Source organism: Hemiscyllium ocellatum, chromosome 37, assembly GCF_020745735.1.
Source record: "Hemiscyllium ocellatum isolate sHemOce1 chromosome 37, sHemOce1.pat.X.cur, whole genome shotgun sequence".
Lineage (NCBI taxonomy): Eukaryota > Metazoa > Chordata > Chondrichthyes > Orectolobiformes > Hemiscylliidae > Hemiscyllium > Hemiscyllium ocellatum.
In genome coordinates, this window is record NC_083437.1 from 13,550,813 (window position 1) to 13,569,421 (window position 18,609).

Consider the following 18,609-nt stretch of genomic DNA (forward strand, 5'->3'; position numbering starts at 1 on the left):
ACATCTGCCATCACTTTACTGATGATCGAGAGCAGTCTGATGGATAATTGGCTGGATTGGATTTGTTCTGCTTTTTATGTACAGGACATACCTGGGCAATTTTCCACATTATCAGGTAGATGTCAGTGTTATAACTGTACTGGAAGAAGTTAACTTAGTTCTGGAGAACAAATTTTCAGTATTATTGCCAGAATATTGTCAAGGCCATAGCATCCAGTGTCTCCAACATGTAGGGTGAATCAAATTGGCTGAAGACTGGTATCTGTGATACTGGGACCAATGGCAGAGGCCACAATGGATCACTCACTCAATACTTCTGCTGCAAATGCTGCAGCCTTATCTTTGCACTCACGTGCTGGGCTCTTCCATCACTGAGAAAGAGGATATTTGTGGAACCTCCTCCTCCTCCAGCGAGTTGTTTAACTGTCCACCACCTTCTTGACTGAATGAAGCAGGACTGCAGAGCTTAAATCTGATCTGTTGGTCGTAGGATTGCTTAGCTCTGTGTATCACAAACAAGTCGTCCTGTTTGATAGCTTCACTAGCTGACACCTCACTTTCAAATCTGCCCAGTGTAGCTCCTGACATGCCTTTCTACACTCGTCATTTAGAGTCATAGAGATGTACAGCATGGAAACAGACCCTTCGGTCCAACCTGTCCATGACAAGGTTGTTCCCCTTGCTTGAAGATAGCGATTGAGTGGGGACATCCCAGACTACAGGATTGCAGCTTGTGCTGGAGTAGAATTCTGCTGCTGTTGATGGCCCACAGTGCCTCATGAATGTCTAGTCCTGAGTTGCTAAATCTGTTCAAAGTCTGTTCCACTTAACACAATGAAAGGTGGAGACATTTGTCAATGTGAAGGCAGGACCTCTTCTCCACAAGGACTGTGCAGTTTTTCCAATACTGTCATGGACAGATACATCTACAGCTGGCAGATTGGTACGGTCTTTTTGGTAAATATTGCTAAGTATGTTTTTCCCTCACCACCTGCTGCAGACCCAGTCAAGCAGCTATGTCCTTTAGGACCCAACCAGCTTGATCAGTAATACTGCTACCGAGGCACTCTTGTGCATGAACACCGAAATCCCACCCCCACGCAGAGTTAGATAGATCTTACAACATACTTTTTTATTATTAGTACAGTGACATTAACACCATGCTACTGCCTCTACTTAAGTGATCATGTCATCCACAGACCAAACAGGCCCTCAAAAGGCTCCTCAACACTGGGCAGGCAGGACATCAATTTGCAGAATGTTCCAGAGAATATCTTTGGGACACACGTGACCGATCACTTCAACTCACCCTCCCACTATAAAAGGACAGGCAAGTCCTGGGCCGCCTTCTCCGCCAAATCCTAGTCACCCGAAGACTGGAGGAAGAACACCTCATCTTCCACCTTGAGACCCTCCAACCACACGGAGTCAACGTCGATTTCACCAGTGTCCTCATCTCCCCTACCCCCACCTTATCCCAGATTCAACCCTCCAACTCAGCACCACCCTCCTTAACCGTCCTACCTGTCCATCTTCCTTCCCACCTAGCTATTCCACCCTCCACTCAGACTGATCACTATTAACCCCCCACCTTCATCCACCTATCACATTCTGAGCTGTCTTTCCCCCACAGCCCACCCCCTCCCATTTATCTCTCAGCTCTCTTGCCCCCAACCCCAACATTCCTGATGAAGAGCTTCTGCTTGAAACGTTAACTCTCCTGCTCCTCGCATGCTGCCTGACTAGCTGTGCTTTTCCAGTGCTACACTTTTTGACTCTGATCTCCCACATCTGCAGTCCTTGCTTTCTCCCCATCAAAAGGTGACACTGATTAAACAGATCAATTGAAAGTCAAGAAATAAGTAACTTGTAAATAGAGATGAATATAGTTACAACAAGCCCCTTCATAGGAACATCATCCATTAATTTTCAGCACTAGGCCAAATAAGGATGAATGAAGAAAGCTAAAGGAGCATCTTGAAGCAGAATTGCATTGTTTCAAAATACCTACATTGACAGGAATGCCATTGTCTCTCAATTTTCTTCTTCTACATAGTTTAACAGTAAGTGAGGTTAACAAACAGAAAAGTTTCTTTCAAAAGGGACCTACATTTGGCTAAGCACAGTCATTAAATAAGGGCAAATAAAGCTGTTAGAGACAAATAGGATTGTGAATTAGAAACTAAAAGTTAAAATCAACTGGCAAACATGATCCAAAAATATAAAAGATTTTGAACAACAGACAAATTGAAAGAATTTTCACATTTCACATTTTTACACTACTGATGTGTAAATAGAACACTCAAAATGGCCCTTATCTTTATTAGATTATAGTAATGTTTTTCATTTCTGTGAAACAGATGATCTACTGCAAGTAACCAGGCTTCTTAAAAGCCAAAAAGAACAGCGCATGATGTAAATGACAAACAAAAACACAACTTGTTTGAAAAAGCTCAGCAGGTCTGGCAGCAACTGTGAACAGACATCAGAGTTAACATTTTGGGTCGAATTCTGAAGAAGGGTTACTCAACCTGAAACATTAACTTTGATTTCTCTAAATAGATGCTGCCGGACTATTATGGTTTTTCCAGCAATTTCTGTTTTTATAGCCAGTCTTGTGTTACTACATTCTGCCTAAATGGTGGAGTTATTCTGAAACGCGTTTCTTTGCTCAGTAGTTAGAGATACTGTCTGACAATGAATTATAAATAATTCGAAAAAACAAAATCTATAAAACTTCTTCAATTCTGGAACATAACACACACCAGAAAACTTGCAAATAGCACCATAAGATTTTTTTATAATTTAGAAATGAATTCAATACTTAAATAATCATAACGGATTACCATCCGTGTATACTTACTCTCTTGTCGTATTACAATAAATAAAGCATAAATTCTTCACTTCAAAATAAATTGACTATTTTACTCCATATAAGCTGCCATATTGAAAGGAAGCTAAATGACCTCCAGACCTTGCGCGCCGGTGATTGACATCTGCGTGATCCAATCAGAAGCGCCAGCATGTGCCGGAGGGCGGGTCACTATGACGTTTGCGAAGGCAAGTCGCAGTCATCAATGCGCGTGCGGGCGTGCGCGAGGGAATACCGCTACTGGCGCGCGGAGCGAGGTGTCGTCCCACTCCCTGGACCGTTGAGCATCTGCGCATGTGTAGCGCTGTGGCTCGAGGTCGTGACTTTGGTGCGATGTGGGTGCTCAGGCAGATGGCGGTTGTCGTCCTGGCGATTATTGGATAAAGGGTGCGACGGGGCCGAGAATGAAAGAGAATGGGGAAGTTAAGCAGGTGGAATCGGACGCCGAGTCGAGGATGCAGATCCCCGCTACGGACAAGGAAACGGTGCAGGGTTTCGGCAGGAGCCTGAAGCAGAAGTGCGCCGCGTACGTGCTGGCCCTGCGGCCCTGGAGCTTCAGCGCGTCGCTTACTCCAGTTGCCCTGGGCACGGCCCTGGCTTACAAGAGCCTGGGCCAGCTCGACCTGACCATTTCCCTCCTGGCTGCCTTGGCCGTGCTGGCCGTACACGCAGCCGGTAACCTGGTGAACACTTATTACGACTTCAGCCGGGGCATCGATCATAAGAAGAGCGACGACCGGACCTTAGTGGACCGGATCCTAGAGCCACAGGATGTGGTGCGGTTCGGAGCCTGCCTGTACACTCTGGGCTGCCTCTGCGCCTGTTCCCTCTACTTTTTGTGCAAACTCAAACTTGAACACTTAGCTCTGATCTTCTTCGGGGGGCTTTCCAGCTCCTTTCTTTACACTGGAGGTAAGTAAGGATGAAATGAGCAGGATGCCTCTTATTTCGGTTTTGAGACCTTTAGCTGGAGTGATTCATAGTTGTGAAGGAGAGTCACTAGAATCGAAGAGTTAACTCTGTTTTCTCACCCCAAATGCTACCACACTTGTTGAGTTTCTCTGGCTATTTCTGTTTTTGTTACATATTTCCAGTATCAGCAGTTCTTTATTTTAATATTGTAGTTGTTTTGGTACTTTTTCCCTTGCTACATTGATAACTGCAATGGCGCCACCTTGTGCACCCACGAGGACGCTGAGCAGTTCATCAATTTCATCAACACATTCCACCCTGACCTTAAATTCGCCTGGATTATCTCTGACACCTCCCTCTCCTTCGTGCACCTCTCCATCTCCATCAGTGACAACTGACTCAATACTGCCGTTTATTTACAAACCCACCAACTCCCACAGCTACCTGGATCATACCTCTGCTTACCCTACATCCTGCAAAAATGCTATCCCGTATTCCCAATTCCTCCGCCTCTGCCGTATCTGCTCCCAGGAGGACCAATTCCACCACAGCACACACCAGAAGGCCTCCTTCTTTAAAGATCGTAATTTCCCTTCCCACGTGATTGAAGATGCACTCCAAAGCATCTCATCCATATCCTGCACCTCCGCCCTCTAACCTCAACCCTGCAGCCGCAACAAGGACAGAACCACCTTGGTCCTCGCCTTCCACTCCACCAACCTCTGCATAAACCGCATCATCCGCTGACATTTCCGCCACCTCCAAATGGACCCCACCACCAGGAATATATTTCCCTCCCCACCCTTTTCTGCAAAGACCATTTCCTCCATGACAACTTGGTCAGGTCCATGCCCCCCAACAACCCACCCTCCCCTCCTGGCACCTTTCCCTCTCACCTCCATCCAAGGCCCCAAAGGAGCCTTCCACATCCATCGAAGTTTCACCTGCACATCCACCAATATCATTTGTTGTATCCATTGCTCCTGATGTGGTCTCCTTTACATTGGGGAGACTGGACGCCTTCTCGTTAAGAGCTTTAGGGAACATCTCTGGGATACCTGCACCAATCAACGCCACCGCCCCATGGCCTAACATTTCAACACCCTCCCACTCTGCTGAGGATATGCAGGTCTTGCGCCTCCTCCACCGCCACTCTCTCTCAACCTGATGCCTGGAGGAGGAATGCCTCATCTTCTGCCTCGGAACACTTCAACCCTGTGGCATCAATGTGGACTCCCAAGTTGTTTCTCCCCCACCTTTTACCCCAGTTCTAACATTCCAGCTCAGCACCATCCTCATGACCTGTCCTACCTGCCAATCTTCCTTCCCACCTATCCGCCCCACCCTCCTCTCTGATCTATCACCTTCATCCCCACCTCCATCCACCTCTTGGCTACCTTCTCCCCAGCCCCACCACCCTCCCATTTAACTCTCCACCCCGGAGGCTCCCTGCCTTCATTCTTGATGAATGGCTTTTGCCCGAAACATCGATTTTCCTGCTCCTCAGATACTACCTAACCTGCTTTGCTGTTCCAGCACCAGTCTAATCTGGACTCTGTTTTGTAATAGAGTCATACTGCAGAAAAACAGATGCTTTCGTCCGACTTGTCTGCATTGACCAGATATCCCAAACTGACCTAGTCCAATTTGCCAGCACTTAACTCATATCCCTATAAACCCTTCATATTCATATACACACCCAGATGCCTTTTAAATGTAATTGTACCTGACTCTACTACTTCCTCAGGCGGCTTGTTCCACTCATGCAATACCCTTTGTGTGAAAAAGTTACCTCTCAAGTACTTAAAAATATTTCCCCTCTCACTTTAAACCTATTCCCTTTAATTTTGGATCCCCTCCACTCTAGGAAAAAAGACTTTGGCTGTTTACCCTATCTATCGATTTGTATTAACTCACTTATGCTGCTTGCTGTTAGAGAAAAGTACATTTGAGTGTTATGACTAATTTCTGTTCATGCCGAGAGTTCTAAGAAGCAAACTCAAAATCAAATTTATTAACTTGATTTTTTTAAAACATGACTAATGGAAATCTAAAACTGTGAGCAAATCAGCATCAATGAGAAAGAGATTATTTTCATCAGAGCTGAATTATTTTTATTTCCACAGAAACAGTAATAATGTGTTGCATTCTCCTTTTTGTTTCCATTTGCAACTTCCCTAGTATGACTTCTGCTTTTTTTTGTTACCTACTGCCACAGAAGGAAATGAGATGCAGAATGACTCAAATATTTCTAACTTTTAAAGATAACAAATTTCTATCTCGTAGTTTAACTGAGATTTGCCATTTTTTCTGTAATTAATGATTGTGACTAAAAGATGAATTCCATATAATAAAACATTTTATCTATATTAAATTCTAAGAGAAATTGTCTCATGTCCCATCATACATTTGGGAGTAACATACCTGGTTCAAATGAGAAGAGGCTTGAAACCTTCAAATTCTGGAAAGCAGAATAAGAAAAAGAGGTGGCAGTATTGATGAAACAAACCTTCACACTCTAGAAAGGCATGATGTAGATGGGTTTAGGATAGTCTGCTCATAGAATTGAGGCGTGGCTTACTACAATGTCGTAGGCCACCAGACAAACTGTGGCACAGTGGTTAGCACTGCTGCCTCACAGCGCCTGTAGACCCGGGTTCAATTCCCGACTCAGGCGACTGACTGTGTGGAGTTTGCACGTTCTCCCCGTGTCTGCGTGGGTTTCCTCCGGGTGCTCCGGTTTCCTCCCACAGTCCAAAGATGTGCGGGTCAGGTGAATTGGCCAAGCTAAATTGCCCGTAGTGTTAGGCAAGGGGTAAATGTAGGGGTATGGGTGGGTTGCGCTTCGGCGGGTCGGTGTGGACTTGTTGGGCCGAAGGGCCTGTTTCCACACTGTAAATCTAATCTTAAAAAAAAAACTAGTTTTCAAGAACCGGGAAGTAGTGAAAATGTCAGGTTTCCTTTATCTTTGAATATAGACCAGAATAATGACTGTAAATGACAGAATGTAGAAGATATTAGAACTCCCCCTTGTTTTGAACATTAATAACATCAAAACTCATTGTCCTATCAGTTTTTCCAACCAAGTAAGACTTTGTAATCTCATAAACATTAAAGATAGCAAGTCTTCTGGAGAATGAATATTGTTAAAATGTGCGCAAATCTCTGGCAGATAAAATTTGATTAATGGACCTATGATCTTGGTAGGAAGAATGAGAAGATGTAATGTCACCTAAATAGTATGCAGGAAAAAAGGGATAAATCTTTTGAAGTTGGCTTGTGAAGCTGAAAAGGGTATTAAAAGAGCGCATGGATTCTTGACATTATTAATGCAGTGCGGTGGGGTGGAGGTAAAGCAAAGAATACCAGTAAACCTTTGTAACATAATAGTTAGACCTCAGAGGAAGTATTATCCTGGTGATAAGAGGTGAAGTGTGAGAAAAGAAGAGATGTGACCAGAGAATGGCTGTAATGGTGGGCAGCATCAAAACTGGATAGAAGGGGAAATGGCATTTCCAAAGAGCAGAGAATGCCCAGTACCCATTCTGGTCAATGGCTAATTACGGAGTGTTGTGTTCAGTTTTGACCACCACACTTTGCCAAGGTCTAATCATTGTTACAGAAGTTATTAGCTAGTTGGAGGGATTTGGGTATTATGGATGTAGTGGTGAAGCTGGACTCTTGGAATAGAGGGGTTGAGAAGATATTTAATAAAGTTATTTGAATCATAAATGATTTTGAGAAAAAATAATGGAGAAACCGATCTTCTGGCAAAAGGATGAGTAACCATAGGACGCAGATTTTAAGATCATTGTAAAAGAACCAGAGGTGACCTCAGGATATTATTCAAAAGACAATTTAACAGATATTCACAAGGAGAAAATTTATACAGCTGTCCCACCACTTGCAATGTGCATTTACAACAGATTTGCAGTGTTTTACCACCATTCCCAAGCCCATGAATGTGCAGCCTTTGCGTGAAATAGTCAGAATGTTGTGCTGTAACTGAGTATATTTCCACAAATGTTAATGCACAAATGGTTTATGTTTTGTAATAATGCTAAAGTTGTACTGAAAATTCAACCTAAATTATTGACTAAAAATTCAACTACGAAGAGATGAAACTGCTTGATTTTCCATTGTTTTCTGTTTTGTTCTTCCTACCAAAGGTATATTTTACATCAGTTATTTTTGTCTTTCTCCGTTTCCATTGTTCCTGAAATTCACTCTGTACCAGCATATGTTTGTTTGAATTCTGTACCTCCTATGTTCTCACACTTTTCCACATACTGAATCAGAAAGTTTTCTTGTACATAACAAATTCCTCTCCATCTAAATCCTCAAGACAATGGTAGTCCTGTCTGTGTTTGGAAAGTTAAAATTCATGACCATAACCACTCTATTATTATTCTTACGGAAAGCTGAGATCTCCTTACAAGTTTGTTTCTCAATTTCCCCATAACTATTAGGGGGTCTATAATGCAATCCCAATAAGATGATCATCCCTTTCTTATTTCTCAGTTCCTCCCAAATGACGTCCCTGGATGTATTTCCAAGAATATGCTCCCTCAGTACAGCTGTAATGCTATCCCTTATCAAAAATGCCACTCCCTCATCTCATTTGCCTCCCTTTTTATCCTTCCTGTAGCATTTGTATCCTGGAACATTAAGCTACAAGTCCTGCCCATCCCTGAGCCATGTTTCTGTAATTGCTATGATATCCCAGTCCCATGTTCCTAACCATGCCCTGAGTTCATCTGTCTTCCCTGTTGGCCCCTTGCATTGAAATAAATGCTGTTTAATTTATTAGTCCTGCCTTGTCCTGACCTGCCCTGACTGTTTGACTTGCTTCTGTTCTCAACTGTACCAGTGTCAGATTGATCTCTTCCCTCACTATCTCTCTGGGTAATACCACCATCTCCTTAGTTTAAATCCTCCAGCTCAGCTCTAGCAAATCTCCCTACCAGTATATTAGTCCCCTCCCAATTTAGGTGCAATCCATCCTTGTACAGATCACTTCTACCCCAAAAGAGATTTCAATGATCCAAAAATATGAATCCTTCTTCCATACATCAGATCCTCCATCCTGTATTCATCTGTCTATTCTCCTATTGCTACCCTCACTCGCATGTAGCACTGGGAGTAATCCAAATATTACTACTCTTGAGGGACTTCCTTTTTAAATTCTCGTCTAACTCTCTGTAATCTCCCTTCAGAATCTAACCTTTTCCCTTCCTATGTCATTGGTTCCAATGTGGACTATCTCTTGCTGGCCCCCCTTCCCCCTTGAGACCATTCTGCACCCTCTCTGAGACATTCTTGATCCTGGCACCCGGGAAACAACACACCATTCTGATTTTTTGCTGCTGGCCACAGAAACGTCTGTTGATACCTTGGACTAGAGAGGCCCCTAACACAATTGATCTCTTGGAACCCGACGTATCCCTCGCTACATTAGAGCCAGTCTCAAGACCAGAAGCTTGGTCTCTCTCTCTCTCTCCTTCTCTCTCTCTCTCTTTCTCTCTCTCTCTCTTTCTCTCTCTCTCTCTTTCTCTCTCTCTCTCTTTCTCTCTCTCTCTCTTCTCTCTCTCTTTCTCTCTCTCTCTCTCTCTCTCCCAACCCCGCACTGACCTCACCATGTGTTTCCTTTGTCTGTTCTTCTGTTTTAAAACTGCTGTTGTTTTAACTTTTTTTTCCCAAAGGTGCACCACCATTTGAAACAGTTGTTGCTGTTTTTGGAATTTGAGGAAATCACCTCCAGCACCTAAAATACCTCAAAAAAAAATCAGCAGCTGTTACAACCAGAAAGTATTCCTGTCCTCCATCTTGGATTACCCAGATTCGGGGAGCAAGTGAGGTCTGCAGATGCTGGAGATCCGAGCTGAAAATGTGTTGCTGGAAAAGCGCAGCGGGTCAGGCAGCATCCAAGGAACAGGAAATTCGACGTTTCGGGCATAAGCCCTTCATCAGGAATCCTGTTTCCTGATGAAGGGCTTGTGCCCGAAACGTCGAATTTCCTGTTCCTTGGATGCTGCCTGACCTGCTGCGCTCACCCAGATTCAGTATGTGGATGCACCTCCTAGAGAAGGTGCAAAACCTAACCTACTGTTGGGAAATAAGGCAGGGCAGGTGACTGATGTCCAGAGAAAGTATATTCCTGTTAGGGTGAAAGGAAAGGCTGGCAGGTATAGGGAATGCTGGATGACTAGAGAAATTGAGGGTTTGGTTGAGAAATAGAAGGAAGCATATGTCAGGTATATTCAGGATAGATCAAGTGAATCCTTGGAGTATACTTAAGAGGGCAAAAAGGTGACATGAGATAGCTTTGGCAAATAGAATTATGGAGAATCCAAAGGGTTTTTACAAATACGTTAAGCACAAAAGGGTAACGAGGGAGAGAATAGGGCCCTTCAAAGATCAGCCAGGTAGCCTTTGTGTGGAGCCATAGAAAATGGGTGAGATACAAAACAATTATTTTGTATCAATATTTACTGTGAAAAAGGACGTGAAAGATATAGAATGTAAGGAAATAGATGGTAACATCTTGCAAAATGTCCATATTATAGAGGAGGAAGTGCTGGATGTATGGAAACGCGTAAAAATGGATAAATTCCCAGGACCTGATCAGGAGTACCATGGAACTCTGTGAGAAGCTAGAGAAGTGATTGCTGGGCCTCTTGCTGAGATATTTGTGTCATCTGTAGTCACAGGTGAGATGCCGGAAGACTGGAGGTTGGCTAACGCGGTGCCACTGTTTAAGAAGGGTGGTAAGGACAAGCTGGGAACTATAGACCAGTGAGCGTGACCTCGGTGGTGGGCAAGTTGTTGGAGGGAATCCTGAGGGACAGGATGTACATGTATTTGGAAAGGCAAGGACTGATTCGGGATAGTCAACATGGCTTTGTGTGTGGGAAATCATGTCTCTCAAACTTGATTGAGCTTTTTGAAGAAGTAACAAAGAGGATTGATGAGGGCAGAGCAGTAGATGTGATATATTTGGACTTCAGTAAGGCGTTTGACTAGGTTCCCCATGGGACACTGGTTAGCAAACTTAGATCTCACGGAATAAAGGGAGAACTAGCCATTGGGATACAGAACTGGCTCAAAGGTAGAAGACAGAGGGTGGTGGTGGAGGCTTGTTTTTCAGACTGGAAAAAACCTTGTGACCAGTGGAGTGCCATAAGGATCAGTGCTGGGTATTTTACGTTTTGCCATTTACATAAATGATTTGGATGCGAGCATAAGAGGTACAGTTAATAAGTTGGCAGATGACACCAAAATTGGAGATGTAGTGGATAGCGAAGAAGGTTACCTCAGATTACAACAGGATCTTGACCAGATGGGCCAATGGGTTGAGAAGTGGCAGATGGAGTTTAATTCCGATAAATGCGAGGTGCTGCATTTTGGGAAAGCAAATCTTAGCAGGACTTATATACTGAATGATAAAGTCCTAGAGTGTTGCTGAACAAAGAGACCTTGGAGTGTAGGTTCATAGTTCCTAGAAAGTGGAGTCGCAGATAATTAGGATAGTGAAGAAGGCGTTTGGTATGCTTTCGTTTATTGGTCAGAGTGTTGTATACGGGAGTTGGGAGGTCATGTTGTGGCTGTACAGGACATTGGTTAGGCCACTGTTGGAATATTGCGTGCAATTCTGGTCTCCTTCCTATCGGAAAGATGTTGGGAAACTTGAAAGGGTTCAGAAAAGATTTACAAGGGTTGCCAGGGTTGGAGGATTTGAGCTATAGGGAGAGGCTGAACAGGCTGGGGCTGTTTTCCCTGGAGCGTTGGAGGCTGAGAGGTGACCTTATAGAGGCTTACAAAATTATGAGGGGCATGGATAGGAAAAATGGACAAAAGTCTTTTCCCTGGGGTGGGGGAAGTCCAGAATGAGAGGGCATAGGTTTAGGGTGTGAGGAGAAAGATGTAAAAGAAACCTACGGAGCAACCTCTTCACAGAGTGTGGTATGTGTATGGAATGAGCTGCCAGAGGAAGTGGTGAAGGGTGATACAATTGCAACATTTTAAAAGGCATTTGGATGGGTATACGAATAGGAAGGGTTTGAAGGGATATGGGCCGGGTGCTGGCAGATGGGACTGATTGGGTTGGGATATCTGGTCAGCATGGATGAGTTGGACCAAGCAGCTGTTTGCAGCAAAGTCAGTAGGAACAGGGCGGGGGAGGGAAGAATTCTCCACTGGAAGAGTCAAAACTATAATAAAGAAAGGTGGCTGCATGGTTAAAGGCCTATTACCTTAGCCCCACAACAGTGTACACCGATGTAAGAGTTTCTCAGGACAATATCCTAAGTCCAATCATTTCACTTGCTGCAGTAGTGACCTTTCTCCAGTGCAAGGTCAGAAGTTTGCTGCTGATTGCACAACATTCAGCACCATTTGCAATTCTTCAGATACTAAAGATGTGTCTGCAAGCAGCGAGATCTGGACAATATTCAGGCTTGGGCTGAACAGTCAGAAGTATTGTTTTCATGTCACAAAGCAATGATTGTTTTGGACAAGAAATAATAGCATTCATTGAATGCCACTATTAATTGCCATACCATCAGCATCATGGCGATAACCATTAACTAGTCAGCAGGTCAAGGGTTTGGAATTCTGTGGTAAGTATCTTTTTCTCCTGATGTCTATCATCTACAAGCTATGAGTTAGGAAATACTCCTTTGTATTTTTGAGTGAAGCCCCAACAACCCTCCCCATCCAATACAAAATAATTTAATTGGTCAGCAATCAGTCCAGTATGTTTCTCCCCCATACCAGTCTAGTAACTGCAATGCTTACCATTTCAAAGATGCATTGCAGTAGCATCCAAACATGTGACTTTTTGACCTAAGAGAAAGCAACAGGTGCGAGTTTCCTTCCAAATCACATCATTGCTATTGCTGTTCCTTTGGTGTTAATCTTACACCAAGTGGTACTTCTATCTTTTGGATTCCAACAGTTAAAAGATGCAAACTATTAGCACAATTAAGGATGGGCAATAAATGTTGACATTGCCAGCAATGGCTACATTCCATGAATGAATAAATAAAAGCTGTTGAGCAATTTATATAGTAGATCTGCATAATCTAAGCTGCTAAAATTGAATACACTCCATGTGTTTACAATGTTTTAGGACTTCTGGTAACGACATTATCTGACCCAATCTTTATTTTGCAGGGGTACTTGGTGTTAGTGTCAATGAAGACATTTGATTTGCACGTAATCGAATAACAGGCAGGCAGTTTGAGGGGTTTTTTTTTTTGGCACACAATCACTAGATAGCATTTAACCAAAGTGTTACCAGCAAGTCTGGAGGGATAAATGTTTTCCTGTTTCCTCCAGAATATAGTGGAGTTTGAATTTCTAAAATGTGATTTCCCAATTCAATAAAAGTTGGCCATGTAAAGATATGAAGAAGCAATCCAGCTGGATCTCTTCAGTGAGCAGCTAATAAGTTTGCTTTAATATTTTAAAACTTCATTTCATAAAAGACTGAATGTTGTTAGATTAAAACAATCTCAAATCCCACAGCAATTGCACACAATAGCATGCCAAGCAGAGAGAGCAACTTGCAGCATAGGGTAAATTAAAATTGGGGAAAAATGTTAAAGTCTATAAGAAAAACAAATTATACTTTCTGCTGTTGGTCTTGAAGTTCCAGTGGAGTTGTGGCCAAGCTGGTTGAGACAGTCTCTTTCAAACTGTAATCTGTCATTTCCAGCAGAATTGCTATAGCATTTCAAGTGCATTTTATTTTAAAATTCTATGTCTCTATATTCCAACTTGTAACAGCCATGGGATCTGAGTTTGATAAAATTGTTTCAAGAGAGCTGCTGTGTTATGATTACATCCTACAGGCTGGGTTGATGTTACTGTCTTCTGTAACAAACAGAAATAATTTTAGTTCTTCACAGGTGGGATTTTGGTCAGCGTCACAATTCACTGGGCAAGTGTGTTCTGAGAGTCATCGCAAAAGTTGAAGATTTTAAATTATGTTTACAAAGAATCCCCAATTTACCTGATTTTCAAACCCAGGATGATAGCACAGAAAGATTTCTATAATTAACAAGCTGCCAGCATTTAACACACCTAATTATAACTCTAACCTTCTTGCAAATCACTGGTATTAAACAGTCCACAATTTGAAAAAAAAACAAGAAAAATAGAAAGAGACAGACAGTCTTGGTTGACTATTGGCACATGTTGGAGGTCATCCATAATTAATAAAATAATTTTGATCCCTCTATTGTCATACCTTGGAAAAAAAAGGGATTCCTTAGTTTCTCTTTGCATAATGGGTTTTCTGCAGGTCTGTTGTTCCAGTTTCAGCTATGTTAATACAAATCAATTCTTTAGCAAATACTGTTTAGGCATTTTATTTTAATTCCCTATAATGCTTAGCCAGCTGACAAGGCTTTTGCATTTATTTTTAAAACAGCATCCTGACTCACTCAAGTTTTTTTTTCTTATCAAGTCCCATCTAATTCAGTGAATGGAATTAGATTAATAATCCATATATTGTATCACAATTTAATGCATGTGGATATACTAAATGTATTCTAACTCTTGTCTCTTTTTGGACCTACAGGCATTGGATTTAAATACTTTGCTCTTGGTGATATCATCATTCTGATCACCTTTGGACCGTTAGCTGTGATGTTTGCTTATTCTGTGCAAGTTGGTTACTTGGCCATTTCACCACTACTTTATGCAATTCCTTTAGCACTCAATACAGAAGCCATCTTGCACAGTAACAATACCAGAGACATGGAGTCTGATAAACAGGCTGGGATTGTCACCTTTGCCATTATTATTGGGCCGACGTTATCTTACATTGTGTATAACATGCTGATATTTGTACCCTATGTAATATTTTCTATATTAGCAACTCGATATACAATCAGCCTTGCATTGCCACTTTTGACTGTACCTTTGGCCTTTTCACTTGAGCGACAGTTTCGAAGCCAGAATTATGCCAAAATTCCCCAGATGACTGCAAAACTGAATCTTTTTCTAGGATTGTTCTACGTTTTTGCCATTTTGTTAGCACCATCTGGAAGCTTACCAAACTAAAATGGCACAGACTCCTTTTCTATATTTCAGAAATCAAAATTGATGATGGTAAAGCTATTTTTTATTTTAAAATAGAGAAGTTGGAACAGTTTTTTTTTCAATTAAGCCACTATTCCTTTTAAACAAAAAGATGTTAATTTTTTGCAGTTACTCCAACTTCCACTCCTTAGCAAAGGTGCAATTTGCTCCTGAAAATTAAGTGGTGCATGGTGTGTTTTTTTTTAAAACAATGGTTTCAACATCAGGAAAATAATTTGCATTTGTACTGTACAAGTAACCCATATTTTCAGAGTCATCATATGGTAAGAAACTATATCACAAGTATATTTAAACTTAGCCTACCTTAGATTTTGATTCATTATATCTAATCCTTTACATAGTTGATTCTCATATATAAAATCATGGACAATAGAAAATTGAATTTATCTGGTTTTTATGTCTTGAAAACTTTAAGCATTAATAGGTTAATAATGGAGGACTGATGTAGCTTGTAAATGGCTTGTGATATAATTTCATTTTGGCAACATCTATAATGGACAAATTTGTATGATTTGTACAATTGGTCTTTGGTAGTGCAAGAAAAGTGAATTTGTAGCACACATACAGATGTACTGAGAATTGGTCCTAGGAAGTAATTTTAAATATGTGATGTCCATCTAATTTGAGAGAATATCTTTTTGTTTTGCTTTTGAGTTTGTTTAAACTTAATTGTAATTGCATTTCGGTACTTGTTTATTCTGTCATAACCTGCACTGTTTATTTGCAAGGATTGATATTTTGAAGTTATGTTTGAAATACATAAATGAATGAATGGTAAAAAGGAGATTAAAAGGCAGGTAAACAGCTTGGCAAGATGTCAAAACGTAAACTGTTTTAGAAGATGGAGTATTTAGTATTTGTCATTTTACTTTGTATAAGATTTCAAATGACTTTGCATTAAATTTTAAGGGAATAAATGGACTCTTGTTTACCCTTTACACTCCCTAGAGTTAGCTATTCAGTTCAATTCATGACCTCTTGGACAGCTGTGCAGTTCGGCAATCAAAAATTGCTCCTTTTGCCATGCTAATATTGGTCCATTTGGCGAGGTCAAGCAATTCTTTTGTTGTTATCTAAGTCAGAGTTTCTCCAAAGTGCAATTTGAGTTTGTGAGCTGTGGCGCAGGTATGGCCACCTTGGAGTTTTGCCTCTCCACACTCCCTTTCCTGTCATCTCTCAGGTCATCTTTCTCACTTTTGCATTTCTCACTGAGAGGTCATGATTATTTTCAACTCTCAATCATGTCACATTTGGAAAGTTTAGAATGAGATATAATGGCTTTCACAATCAATATACTGCATTATGTTGGATCAAATCACTGCAGATTCTGAAATCTGTACTGAAAACAACAAATGCTGGAGATCACAGCAGTCAAACAGCATCAACAGAGAGAGAATAAGCTCTGATGAAGAGTCACCTAGATTCGCAATGCTAGCTTGCTCTCTCCATCGATGTTGTGTAACTTACTGTGATCTCCAACACTTGTTTTCAGTACTGAATTTTGCTGTTGGCTTAAATGTCAGGAAAAAAGTGCCAGCAGTATAAAAACTTTCTCCCATTCAAGCCTCCTTTACAATCATAACAACAACAAAATTGAAAAGCCTCGCAGTTTATATGTGAAAGCTTGGAATTTTGTTAATTTGAGGAAGACATTTTAGAATTTTTTTTTGCTTTGGATATAATTTATTTTAAATTTCCAAATGGAGAGAATGAAGTTTGCTACTTCAGGACTTTCTCGTGTTGTTTGAACATCAGTGGAGTTTTTCCATGAGAAATTGTAGAAGCAGGCATCCTTTCCATCACGGATGTTTTGTGCTCCAGATGATATATTTTCACGAAGAGACTGGAGAAAATACTATTAGGGTCAAATAAAAAGAATGGTTTATTGCCCTTGAGTATATTTTCTCTTCAATGTAAGGAATTTTTTCATGAAGAACTATGTTTTATTCAAAGATATCAGTTTCCCATTTTTAGGAAATGTTAGTAATTGAACTTGAATTTCTGTTGCCTTAAATAATTAATTATTGCACTGACCATTATGATTTTTTTTTCCTTTTGTTTTGTCTTCAAGTATTTGTAGATTTTTCAAGTGGATGAAGGTGTGAAATGCACAAAACATCAGTGTCAAAATAGTTTTGTCAATTCAGTTTGCTGTGGGGTGTATGGAGCACATCATCACCTGTGCAATGAACATGCTCCCTAATTCGTCACAAACAAAAACAGAAATTGCTGAATAGCATTTGTGGAGAGAAACCGTCAATGTTATGAGTCCAGTGACTTTTGTCAGACCTACTTTTTGTTTCGGATTTCCAGCATCTGCAGTTCATTATTTTTCTCCCCTATTTATAGTTGTTTCTTTTTAATTAAGTCTTACCTGAATTTTGTTTACAGTATTTTTTACATTTGTTTTGCTGCTCGATACATTAAAATTCTTGAAGTTCATTACCTTTTGAGTGAAGAGCACTTTCATCCCATAATAGTATTACTGAATAGTGCAATGAAGTAAAATTAACTATGATTTAAGCTCAATCATTTACAGACATATCATGAGTTAACAGAGCATTCAAAGGAATTTTTTTTTATTATTGTGATTCCTATTGTCAAAACTTCCTGACCTAAAAAGAGAGATTTTAGGAGGGAGAGTTTTGGTCTTTTTCTTTCTCTTGTTGACATTTGCTTAATCAAGAATTAACCTGTGGATGTGTAAAAACATGCTTTCCGCTAGTGTGTTTACATGAAGCTAAATTTGGACAGCTTTTCAAATCACACTGCCCGGATACATCTTTTAGCAATTCCAGCATCCCAAAAGTAGAGATTTGCAATTGCATACAGTCTGGCAGAAACAATCTTCTATCCAGGCTGGTATGTTACCCCGACACAATTTGGAGTCAGAAAATTATTAACCAGTTTGCTCCAAATAAATAAAACTGACAAATGATAGGAACCTAATTTATAATTTGTGTTTGGGACAGGTTACTGGACTGACGGCTGTTTTATTTTAAATACTTTGAAACCTTTTTTGAAATGGATTTGTCTTGGAGAGTCGTCCCCATACACCTCATTCTCCAAAACCTAGAAAGAAAATTAACCTTTCCTAATATCTTTATGTATTCTGATCCTTTAAGATTGTCTGTCCATGACGAGGATTATTCTGGAAAATAAATGCCCATGATGCAGTGTATTAGCATAGCTTGAAGATTGTTTTTTTTTGTCAGCCAGCTAAAGGGTGTATAAAAATGAGTGTTTGACAAGATGTGCTGAGTGTGGTCCTGTAAGGATCTATGCTGGGACTTCAATATTTTGCTTCAGTTACACATATAGGTGAGACCACATTTTGAGTACTGTGTGAAGTTTTGGCCTCTCTTGGTAAGGAAGGACCAAAATGCTTTGAAGGTGGTTTATAGAAGGTCTACCAGATTTGATATCTGGAATAAGACGGTTGCCTTCTAAGAAAAGTCTGGATAGGCCAGTCTTGTTATTACTGGAGCCTGGATAGTCTTGATAAGATTGATGTGGAAGAATATTTCATCTTGTGTGTAAGTCCAGAATTAAAGGGCACTGTTTTAAAATTAGGCATTGCCTTTTCATAACAATTTTAAAGGGAAAAAAGTTATTATTGCTTTGTAACCTGACAAGTCTGCATCAAGCGGTAAAATCATAATATTTTTCAGAGTTCTAAGTTTTTTAGACAGTTGGGTAGATTATGGAACCTGGGG

The 18,609-nt window shown here is 40.8% G+C and overlaps 2 protein-coding genes across 7 annotated transcripts in view; one reads left to right on the forward strand and one right to left on the reverse strand.

Annotated features, from left to right (window-relative positions):
• mtor (mechanistic target of rapamycin kinase) overlaps positions 1–18,609 on the reverse strand; it is a 474,957-nt gene that overhangs the window by 384,250 nt on the left and 72,098 nt on the right. The window contains exon 1 of one of the 6 annotated variants that reach the window (XM_060852058.1): positions 2,864–2,943. The exons of the other annotated variants lie outside the window; for them this stretch is intronic. The gene's annotated coding sequence lies outside the window, so the exon portion shown is untranslated. Of the gene's footprint in view, positions 1–2,863; positions 2,944–18,609 lie in introns of those variants that run through there. 6 annotated transcript variants of the gene reach the window in all.
• On the forward strand, positions 3,128–15,810 carry ubiad1 (UbiA prenyltransferase domain containing 1). The gene is made up of 2 exons (XM_060852062.1): positions 3,128–3,784; positions 14,370–15,810. Exons 1-2 carry the CDS (start codon positions 3,277–3,279, stop codon positions 14,852–14,854), a joined length of 993 nt encoding a protein of 330 aa, XP_060708045.1. The 5' UTR covers positions 3,128–3,276; the 3' UTR covers positions 14,855–15,810.

What these genes read in the sequence shown, in the direction of transcription:
- ubiad1 (XM_060852062.1), top strand. Translation starts at nt 3,277, where the DNA reads ATGAAAGAGAATGGGGAAGTTAAGCAGGTGGAATCGGACGCCGAGTCG. An exon ending in CTCCTTTCTTTACACTGGAG is followed by an intron (nt 3,785 to 14,369) that starts GTAAGTAAGGAT and finishes TTGGACCTACAG; the next exon opens with GCATTGGATTTAAATACTTT.